Here is an 11,630-nt window from a genome sequence, read left to right on the forward strand (position 1 = left end):
TTCTTTCTTTCTTTCTTTCTTTCTTTCTTTCTTTCTTTCTTTCTTTCTTTCTTTCTTTCTTTCTTTCTCTCTTTCTCTTTTCCTTCCTTCCTTTCTTTTCTTCCTTTCCCTTTCCCTTTCCCTTTCTTTACCTTTCTTTCCCTTTCCCTTTCTTTCCCTTCCTTTCCTTTCCCTTCCCTTCCTTTCCCTTCCCTTCCCTTCCTCTTCCCTTTCCCTTCTCCTTCGCTTCCCCTTCACTTCCCCTTTGCTTCCCTTTCCCTTCCCTTTCCTTTCCTTTCCTTCGATGGAGTCCAGCTCTGTTGCCAGGCTGGAGTGCAGTGGCGCCATCTCGGCTCACTGCAACCTTTATTATAGCCATCCTGATGGGTGTGAGGTGGTAATTCACTGTGATTTTGATTTATATTTTCATAATGATTAGTGATGCTGAGCATCTTTTCATGTGTTTATTGGCCATTTGTGTTTCTTTCTTAGAGAATGTCTATTCAAGTCCTTTGGCCATTTTCTATTTGGGTTGTTTGTTGTTGAGTTATAGTTTTAAACATATTCTAGATATTAATCTCATCAGATATATGGTGTGCAAATATTTTCTCCTATGGATTGTCATTTCATTCTTGAGAGTGTCCTTTGATGCAGTAAATTGTTTAATTTTGATGAAATACAACTTATCTACAGGTAGGGTGACACAAGCACCCCTGTGGCCACCACCACTGGGACTGTGCTGGGTCAGACCTAAAATCAGTACAGGACTGGGTCTTGCCCAAGGCCTGCTGTAACCACTACATGGCTTCCGCCTGTATTCACACAAGGCCTCGGGGCTCTACAGTCAGCCAGCCGTGAAGCCAGCCAGGCTTGTGGCCTTCCCTTTGGGGCGGCAAGTTTTCCTAGGCCCCAGGCAGGTCTAGAGATGCTGTCCAGGAGCCAGCTACTGGAGTCAAAAACCTTAGAAAGCTACCTCATGTTCTATTCTACTGCAGCTGAGCTGGCACTCATACCATGTGACACAGTCCTTCCCGCTTTTCCCTTTCCTTTCCACAGGCAGAGGGGCCTCACACCATGGCGACCACCACAGGCCCACAGGGAGGGCTGCCAGGATACCACCCGCATTCACTTAAGGCCCAAGGGCTCTTCAGTCAGCTTGTGGTGAATGCTGCCAGGCCTGAGACTCACCCTTCAGGGCAGTGGGCTCCCCTGTGGTCCAGGGTTCGTCCGGAAAGGCCACCTAAGAGCCAAGGCCTGGAATCAGGGAACCAAGAGCCCTCTTGGTGCTCTCCTCCACTGTGGCCAGCTGGTGCCTGATTTTTGGTTGCTATGAAATTGCTCCCTTGGTGCAGATAGTTGTCAAACTTGGTGTTCCTGTGGGGTGGGGGACGAGGGGGATGATCGATGGAGCAAAGAGAAATTTGCCATCTTGCTCTTCTCCTCCCTGATTTCAGTCTTTTAAGATGTATTAAGACTTGTTTTGTTGCCTAACATATGGTCTCTCCTGCAGAATGTTCCATGTGCACTTGGAAAAAGTGTGTATTCTCTTGTTGTAGTGAATGTTTTGTATATATCTGTTAGGTCTCCAGCTGGTTTATAGTGTTATTCAAATCCTCTGTTTCCTCACTGATCTTCTGTCTGGCTTCTGTCTATTACTGAAATTGGAGTATTGAAGTCTCCAGTTATGATCGTAGGACTGTTTATTTCTCCCTTCAAATCTGTCATTGTTTGCTACGTATATTTTGGGGCCCTGATATTTGGTGCATAGATGAATTTCATGTTTTAAAACTTCACATATATACAAATTTATGTGAAGATAGATATCTATAATCTCATTTAGGCCACAGCCTCCTATAATTTTCTTTTTGTGTGCTGAATATATTTTTGGGGTTCATCCATGTTGATGTAAGGTGCTATGTTTTCTTCATTTTCACTGCTGTCTGGGGTTTCTTTGTATGACCAACTGAACTATAACTTTTTCTATATCCTTTGTATTTCCATATACATTTGGAAATCAGCATTTCCATTTCCACCAAAAAAAAAAAAAGCCGGCTGAGATTGGCATTGCATCGAATCTATAAATCAATTTGGGGAAAATTGACATCATAACAATATTGGGTCTTCCTATTCATGTTGTTTATTTAGGTCATCTTTAACTTCTGTCAATGTTTTGTAGTTTTCAGTGTATAGGTCCTGCATGTATTTTGAGTTTATTACTAAGTATGTCATGCTTCCTGATGCTCTTGTAATGGTATTGTTTTGTCTTGTGGTTACCCGTGGAGGATGGGATCAACCCCCCACTACCCAAAGTTGGTTTGAATGTTGAGACTAATGACATCACACACATTACCAAGTGGCTATGATAGGGTTTACTGCCCACATAATGGAGCTTTATAGGGAGAGCAGGGCAAGCACCCAGGCTGGTCTGCAATGGCTAGGCTGTGAAGGAAGGGGCGAGTGTTCCTAGTTTTTAGTATAGTTAGGGAGTGGAGTCAAGGTGAGCATCCCACACATGAATTGGATTTGCATGACTTGAACCTCCCCATTGATACTCCGGGCGGGAGTGCCAGGGCTTTTTTATTCACTTGCCCAGGTGTGGAGCAAGAGGGGAAGAGGGAGGGATGGAGCTTGAAAGCTGTCAGTAGTGAAACATCAAAAATGGAGTCAGGGGCTATTATAGTTTTAAAATACTTTTTAAAAAGGCAGTTTTAGGCTCACAGCAAAATTGAGAAGAAGGTGAAGAGCTTTCCTCTATAACCTTTGCCCCCACACATGCATAATCCTCCCATTAACATCCTCCCACTAAAGTGGTACATTTATTACAAATGATAAACCTGTATTGGCACATCATTATCACCTAAAGCCCATAGTTAACATTAGGGTTCACTCTTGGTGTTGCACATTCTGTAGGTTTGGACAAATATATAATGACCTGTATTCACCACAGTACAGAAAACAGAGTAGTTTCCCGCTCTCAAAATCCTCTTTGGTCTGCCTGTTTATCACTATCCAAACTCCTGGCCACCACTGATCGTTTTACTGTCTCCATAGTTTTGCCTTTTTCAGGATGTAATGTCGTTGAACTCATACGGTTTGTAGCCTTTTCTGATTGGCTTCTTTTACTTAGTAATATGCATTTAAGTTTCCTCCTTGTTTTTTTCATTCTTCCTGGCTCATTTCTTTTTAGCACTAAATGATATTCCATTGTCTGGATGTACCAGTTTATTTATCCATTCACCTACTGAAGGATGTCTTGGTTGCTTCCAGCCTTGGGCAGTTATGAATAAAACTGCTGTAAATATTTATTTCCTGCTTTTTGTTTGGACATAGTGTTCACTTCCTTTGGGTAAATACCAAGGAGCACAATTGCTAGATCATGTGGTAAGAGTGTGTTGATTTTTACAAGAAATCACCAAACTGTCTTCCAAAGCGGCTGTACCATTTAGCATTCCCACCAGCCATGAATGAAAGTTCCTGTTGCTTCATGTCCTTGTCAGCATTTGATGTTGTCAGTGTCTGGATTTTGACCATTCTAATATGTGTGTAGTAGTGTCTCACTGTTGTTTTAATTTGCATTTTCCTGATGACATATGATATGGAGGATCTTCTCATATGCATCTTTGCCATCTGTCTCTCCTCTTTAGTGGGGTACCTGTTAAGGTCTTTGGGCCATACTTTAATCAGATTATCTGTTATTGAGTTTTAAGAATATATTTATTTGTGTATTGACATAGTAGTCCTTTATAAGATATATCTTTTGCAAAGATTTACTTCTAGTCTGTGACTTGTCTTTTAATTCTCTTGATAGTGTCTTTAGCAAAGTAGAAAACTCACATTTGATTGAAGTCTAGCTTATCAATTCTTTCCTGGGCTGTGCCTTTGGTGTTATAATACAAAAAGTCATCATCAAACCCAAGATCATCTAGATGTTATTTCTCCTTTACTATCTTCAAGGAATTTTGTAGTTTTATATTTTACATTTAGGTCTGTGATCCATTTTGAGTTAATTTTTGTGCAGGGTGTAAGGTCTTTGTCTATATTTACTTTGTTTGTGTGTGTGTATGTCTAGTTATTCCAGCTCCCTTCGTTGAGAAGACTTTCTTGCTCTATTGTACTGCCTTTGCTGATTTGTAAAAGATCAGTTGGCTATATTTATATGGGTCTATTTCTGGGCCCTCTGTTCTGTTCCATTGATCTATTCACCAATATGACACTGTTTTGATTACTGTAACTTTATAGTAAATCTTGAAGTTGAGTAGTGTCAGTCCTCCAACTTTGCTTTTTCACTTTCAGTATTGTGTTGGCCATTCTGGGTCTTTTGCCTCTCCATATATATTTTGAACCAGTTTGTTAATATGTACAAAATAACTTGCTGTGGTTTTGACTGGGACTGCATTGAATTTGTAGATGAAGTGGAGAAGAACTGACATCTTGACAATATTGAGCATTCCAGTTTGCAAACATGAAATATCTCTCCATTTATTTAGTTTTTAAATTTCATCAGGGTTTCATAGTTTTCCTCATATAGATCTTGTACATATTTTGTTAGATTTATACCTAAGTATTTCTTTGCGATGCTTACATTTATTTAGGGACAGGGTCTTGCTGTCACTTAGGTGGAGGTGCAGTAGTCCAAGCTGGAGGGCTGGAGTGCAGTGGCTCAATCATAGCTCTCTGCAGCCTCAAGCTAGGACTACAGGTATGCACCACCACACCCAATTAATTTATTTTTTATTAGTTATTTATTTTTGTAGAAATGGGATATTTAGTCTGTTCTCTCATTGCTATCAGGAACTACCTGAGTCTAGGTAATTTATAAGAAAAGAGATTTAATTGGCTCATGGTTCCACAGACTTTACAGGAAACATGGCTGGGGAGGCCTCAGGAAACTTACAATCATGGCAGAAGGCGAAGGGGAAGCAGGCATGTCTTACGTGGCTGTAGCAGTAGGAAGAGAGAGAGGAAGGGGAGGTGCCACACACTTGTAAACAACCAGATCTCGTGAGAATTCACTATCATGAGAACTGCAAGAGGGAAGTCTGCCCCTATAATCCAGTCATCTCCTCCAACATTGGTGATTACAATTTGACAAGAGATTTGGGCAGGGAGACAAATCCAAACCATATCAGATGGGGTCTTGCTATGTTGCTCGGGCTGGTCTCAAACTCCTGGCCTCAAGTGATCCTCTCACCTTAGCCTCCCGAAGTGTTGGGGATATATGCTCTACTGTGCTCAGGCTAGGGTGCTAATTTAAATGGTATTGTGTTTTTAATTTCAGATTTCACTTATTTGTTGTTGGTATGTAGGAAAGCCATTGGCTTTTATATATTAACCTTGTATCCTGAAACCTTGCTATAATTGCTTATTAGTTCCAGGAATTTTTGTTGATTCTTTTAGATTTTCTACATAAGCAATCATATCATTAGCAAACAAAGACAGTTTCATTTCTTCCTTCCCAATCTGTGTACCTTTTATTTCCTTTTCTTGTATTATGGCATTAGATAGGACTTCCAGTAAAATACCAAAAAGGAGTGGTTCAAAAGGACATCCTTGCCTCATTCCTGGTTAGTGGGAAAGCTTTGAGTTTTTTTACCATCAGGTATGATGTTAGTTGTAGGGTTTTTGTAGATATTCTTTACCAAGTTGAGGAAGTTTCCTTCTACTCTTGGTTTACTGAGAGTTTCTATTATTAATGGATGTTAAATTTTGTCAAATGCTTTTTCTGCATCTGTTAATATGATCACGTGAGTTTTCTTTTTCAGCCTGTTGATTATTTTTGAATGTTGAACCAGTCTTGCATACCTGAGATAAAGCCCACTTGGTTGTGGTATGTAATTCTTTCTATACATACTTTGATTCAATTTTCTAATATTATTTTTGTTGAGTGTTTTTATCTATGTTCATGAAAGATACTGGTCTGTAGTTTTTTTTATTGTAATGTCTTTGTCTGGTTTTGTTAGGAGGGTGATGCTGGCCTCACAGAATGAGTCAGAAAGTAATCCCTCTGTTTCTATCTTATAGAAGAGACTGTACAGTACTGGTATAATTTCTTCCTTAAATGGTTGATAGAAATCACCAGTGAACTTAGTCAAGCTTGGTGCTGTTTTGGAAGGTTATCAATTGTTGATTCAATTTTTTTTTAATAGATATTGGCTTATTTGGAGTGTCTTTCTTCTTGTGTGAGTTTTGGCAGCTTGTATCTTTCAAGGAATTAGTCCATTTCATCTAAATTATCATCTACTTTATTTTTAAAGATGTATTCCTGGGTATAGATAACTTTTCAATTTCAGTAAACTAGGTCTAGAGTTTTTTTTTTTTCCTTTTGGTATTTAAAGTTGTCACTCCATTATCTTCTGGATTGCATGTTTTCTGAGAATTTTGCTGTCATTGTTATATTTATTCCTCTGCATATGTTTTTTGTCTGGCTATGTTGATGATTTTCTCTTTATTTCAAAGTTTCAGCAGCTTAACTATGATGTATTTAGATGTGTTTTTGTTTGTACTAATCCTGCTTGGGATGCTCTAATCTTCTTGAATCCATGGTGTTTTGTCTTGCACTACTTTTGGGAAAGTCTCAGCAATTATCTCTTTAAATATTTCTCCTTCCTTGTTCTCTGTCTGTTCTTCTTTCCCCTGGCCCTCCTTCCCCACTATTTCCCTCTCAGACTCCAGTTATCCATACTTTAGTTTGATATTGTTCCAGAGTTGTTTTTTCTCTCTTCCCCTCTTTATATTTCCAGATTCTTTTCTGTGCTGTATTCAATTAAAAATTGTCCATCTCTAACATTGTGTTTTTTCTTGCATTTATGTTTTTTTCTGTAGTTTTCAATGCTTGTCTGAAATTTCCTATCTGTTCAATATGTTGTCCACCTTTTCAATTATATCTTTTATAATGTTCACCTTGATTAAAGCCCTTGTTTGATGGGTTCTAACATCTGGGTACATTACTCCTTGGTCTGTTTCTGTTGACTACTTTATCTCTTGATAAGGAGTCATTTATTTGCCTTGCTTTTTGGGATGTATCCTAATTTTTTATTGAATGCTAGACCTTGTGTGTAACGGGATAGTGGAGACTGAGGTAAACAGTATGCCTAGCGAAGGACCTGTCTTTCATTCTGTCGGGGTGTTAGTGTGGAGTGTTGTCAGTCTGGTGGGGAGTGGTGTGGGGTCTGGAGCGCTGAAGAGTTCTTCTCAGTGTTCCAGCAGCCTCAGACATACCATTCAGGAAAGCCCCGTCACCTCTGTCTCCTATGCCTGTGCAACAGTGGGGAGGAGGAGGAAAATAAGCCTCTGCACTCCAGTGGTAGGCTGCTGTTACTTGATGCGGGGCTTATGGAAGGGGTGGTGAGATTTATCAGGGTTTCTTTTTGTTTCAGACTCAGTCTTGGGCAGGCCTCGTTGGTCTGAGCCTCATGGGTGGGGTGTTGTCAGGTGTTCTTTTCAGTGGAGGTTTTCATGGAGGTTTTTTTTTTTTCCTACCTCTGTGCACTATGCTGGGATTGATTTGAACATTGTTAGGAAAGGGCCCTTTCAAAGCTATTGCCATTTTTGTTAAACGCTAGCATTCTACAGAGTGATCTTTGAAGAGTGTAGCTCTAATCCTGACCCTGCTTAAAACCCCTCTAGTGCACTCCGTGGCCCCTTGGGTCAAAGGCTTTGAGCTCTACAGTCTTGTGCCTCTCATGCTGATCTTCCATCAGTTATTTAAGTCTTGTCCTTCTCCCAGGCCCTAAACCATCTGTTTTGAAAGCAGATGTCTTTCTGTGTATTGCTACAAGAACTGGGTGGGGCAGGGAACAGTGCCTAGCACATGGTAGGGGCTGAGCCCGCTGTCTTGAAGGGATGAGTACAAGTACTCTGTTTTTTTTTCTCCCTTGGAAAGCCCTTCGCTCCCCTGCCTTCCAGCAGGCGAACTCCAGCCCAGTCTCCAGGTTCATACACAGGGCACAGGGAAGCATTTTACCCCTCAGTTGGTGGGGGGGCCTTTCTGCTGCCCCACCCCCTGCCCTGTGCCTGTCCATCCTGGTACATACAAAACAGTTCTGAAATTTCTGTGTTCCCCTCACTTCCTCCTCCTAGTTCCTTTGAGCAGCCACCTCGGGCTGGGCCTGCTGCACCCTGCCCCGGCAGGCCGTTGGTGAGCATACCCTGGAACTTTGCCGTACGTGCGTGCGGAGTTAAGATTTTTAAAGCCCCTTTTCCTGTTTCAGGGAGAGGTGAGTCATCTCATTCCCCTCCGTGGATCCGAGGACTTGGGCTAGATAGAAGCATGTGGTGTCTCCTGCGAGGCCTGGGCCGGCCTGGAGCCCTGGCACGGGGAGCCCTGGGGCAGCAGCAACCCCTGGGTGCCCGGGCCCTGGCCAGCACGGGCTCCGAGAGCCGGGACGAGTACAGCTACGTGGTGGTGGGCGCGGGCTCGGCGGGCTGCGTGCTGGCCGGGAGGCTCACGGAGGACCCTGCCGAGCGCGTGCTGCTGCTAGAGGCCGGGCCCAAGGACGTCCGCGCGGGGAGCAAGCGGCTCTTGTGGAGGATCCACATGCCCGCGGCCCTGGTGGCCAACCTGTGCGACAACAGGTACAACTGGTGCTACCACACAGAGGCGCAGCGGGGCCTGGACGGCCGCGTGCTGTACTGGCCACGAGGCCGCGTCTGGGGCGGCTCCTCATCCCTCAACGCCATGGTCTACGTTCGTGGGCACGCCGAGGACTACGAGCGCTGGCAGCGCCAGGGCGCCGGTGGCTGGGACTACGCGCACTGCCTGCCCTACTTCCGCAAGGCGCAGGGCCACGAGCTGGGCGCCAGCCGGTACCGGGGCGCCGATGGCCCACTGCGGGTGTCCCGGGGCAAGACCAACCACCCGTTGCACTACGCATTCCTGGAGGCCGCACAGCAGGCCGGCTACCCGCTCACCGAGGACATGAATGGCTTCCAGCAGGAGGGCTTCGGCTGGATGGACATGACCATCCATGAAGGTAGCGGCCTCCCTTCCCATCCGCCTGCCTTTTCTTTAAAAGCACTACCCCCTACCCCAGCCCAACCCATCTCAGCCCATGGCTCCGGGCTCCGGGCTCCTGGCTCCAGCACGGTCAGGAGGCATGGGCAGACTGAGGCTGACACGAGCGGGAAGAGATCGGGCTTAGTATACCCCCCAAGAGTACAACCCAGAGTCTTGAGAGTGACCCAGATTGGTGACCCTAGGCGTTCTCTGCGCCTCTGGCCCGTGTTGGTGTGGGGTGTGGATAACAGAGAATCAGCTCTCTGGACAGAGAGCCTAAAGTCCTCTAGGGACTTGCATATGGGGAAACCGAGGCACAGCATAGTGAAAGGCCTTGCTCACAATAGGACAGTGGCAAGCCAGGGCTGACCCGGAGCTCCTGCCTGCCTGTTGAAGGCTCTCACCCCTCTGGCCGTGCTCCTGGTCTCTGTGTCCCCGTTTGAGGGTGAAGGGTACTTCTCCACCTGCGTCCAGGGGACCCCAGGCTGATGTGGACTCAGTAGGGCAGGGTCTCTACGTCTCAGCTTTACTTTGAAGGTGGGACTTGCAGTCAGAGCTGGGCGTATCCACTTTCTCCAGCTCCTTCCTCCTGCCCAGGTGCCAGGGGAGGGCAGAGCCGTGCCTGACCACCTCACTCCATCCTGCAGGCAAACGGTGGAGTGCAGCCTGTGCCTACCTGCACCCAGCACTGAGCCGCACCAACCTCAAGGCCGAGGCCCAGACACTTGTGAGCAGGGTGCTATTTGAGGGCACCCGTGCAGTGGGTGTGGAATATGTCAAGAATGGCCAGAGCCACAGGGTGAGTGGACTGCAGCTGGGGTCCTGGCAGAAGGGGGTGGGCAGTGACCCTGGTGGTCCAGCTCAGAGTGGGCAGGAGTCACGCCCTCACACCTCCAGCCCCACGTGCTCATCCCTGTGATTGGCGTGGGGGAGGGGCGAGTAGCTGATGGCAGTGGGCTGGTGGAGGTGAGGAAGCCCCCAGTCCTGCCACCTAGAAAGGGCCTGTGGTGTCAGTGCCCGTGTGCCATGCCTAATTCAGAGCTGTCCCCCAGTACCTTCCACACCATTTCAGGGCACTGACCTCATGGAAAGCTATAGGTTTACACTAGAGGTTTTAGAACCCATAAATGTGATTGTACTCTGTATTTCTGTGGTGTGGGCAGGGGGTCGGATCGTTTTGCAGCTTCACGTGTAGATCTGGTTCACTGCTTGCTCTCTTTAACCACTCACTTGAATGCCTGCTTTCATTTATCTCATGTAAGCCCTCCCCTCCTGTTTCTAAGGCCATCGCTACTGTCTAGCTGTAGTTACCTGCTGGTTGCTTTCAAATAGTGACTCAGTGAGCTTCCTCTCCTTGGCTCTGGGGCCTGTCGGGTGTGCCACATGGATTCCACATCCCAAGGCCGTGTTCTCATGGTGCTGGCTAGAGCAGGGGCGCTGGTCTGTGAGTCAGGGGAACAGCTGGCTTTTCAGGGAGTGACCTGGCCGGATCTCTTCCAGGCTTACGCCAGCAAGGAGGTGATTCTGAGTGGAGGTGCCATCAACTCTCCACAGCTGCTCATGCTCTCTGGCATCGGGAATGCTGATGACCTCAAGAAACTGGGCATCCCTGTGGTGTGCCACCTACCTGGTGAGCCCCCTTCTTTACTGCTTCCCAGAGGCTGTTTCTGCTCAACAAATCGCTTAGTGTATCTTATTAGCATGGAGTGGGGAGGTGGTGGCAGTCAGTGATCCTTGGAATTGTCACATCATCCCTGTGAGCCTGAAGGTTTCCCAGGCCTCACTGGACACTGTCAGCCCTGGGGCCCGATTCTTGCATTGTTTTCCTTCTCCCTCCCGTGGCCGTCCTATTTCACTTGGAGAAGGGCACCCTGCAGCAGCGAGTATCTGCCCATGAAGCCCCATTGGGTCGGGCATGGGCGTGTCACCAGGGCAACTCAATGGCAAGAGGGGTCCAGGTCTCATCCTTCCATCCACAGGACTCGCTGGCTGCCCTGAGCATGAATGAGGTCAGCTCCGTGCTCCAGAGCCTGCTCTTCATGTTAAGACGTAAACCTTATTTTATAAACTGTCTCTGATGCTCTTCAGGGCCGGGCAGTCTCTCTTGCCCTCCTTGATAACCCCACTCCGGGAGAGCTGGGCCTTTGTGCATTTAGGCTTCATCATGAGGGGCCCGGGGAAGTGCTGCTTCATGACGGTGACCTGCCCAGTGTCCCAGTAGGCCTGGATGAATTCATGCAAGGGCTGCGTAGCACGACAGGGCTGCTTCCATGCTGTGGTGAGGGTGAGGCTGCTGTCTGCCCCTCTGGCCATCACCATCCAGCAACCGCTCACCAAGCAGTGCCTGCTGAAGGCGTAGGCCCTGCCCTCACATAGGGGGCTGCTGAGCAGGGCTGACAAGGGGCACCCAGAGGCTGTCCTGGGAGTGAGTGACAAGGACACGTGGCCTTGGCAGCATCTGAGGCAGGCCAGACTTGGCCAGGAGTGTAAGAGTGGTGCCTCTTGGAGGCAGTCTTTAAGCTGAGACCAGGGGACTGAGCAGGAGCTGGTCCAGAAGATAAGTGAATAGGAAAGAATTTTTCAAAACCAGGTGGATATTGAGAAGCAGCTGAGCCCCCTTGGTAGCCATTTTCTTTCTTTTTTTTTTTTTTTTTTT

General features: G+C 46.4%; 1 protein-coding gene across 3 annotated transcripts in view; it reads left to right on the top strand.

Moving 5' to 3' along the window:
• Positions 1-11,630, top strand: part of CHDH (choline dehydrogenase) — a 34,895-nt gene that overhangs the window by 15,353 nt on the left and 7,912 nt on the right. For all 3 annotated transcript variants that reach the window (XM_023189558.2, XM_023189560.2, XM_023189559.1), the window contains 3 exons: positions 8,190-8,951; positions 9,622-9,773; positions 10,475-10,604. In XM_023189558.2, coding sequence (XP_023045326.1) covers positions 8,249-8,951; positions 9,622-9,773; positions 10,475-10,604 — 985 coding nt within the window. In that variant the 5' untranslated portion in view covers positions 8,190-8,248. The remainder of the gene's footprint in view (positions 1-8,189; positions 8,952-9,621; positions 9,774-10,474; positions 10,605-11,630) is intronic.

Source organism: Piliocolobus tephrosceles, chromosome 2 (genome assembly GCF_002776525.5).
Source record: "Piliocolobus tephrosceles isolate RC106 chromosome 2, ASM277652v3, whole genome shotgun sequence".
Classification (NCBI taxonomy): domain Eukaryota; kingdom Metazoa; phylum Chordata; class Mammalia; order Primates; family Cercopithecidae; genus Piliocolobus; species Piliocolobus tephrosceles.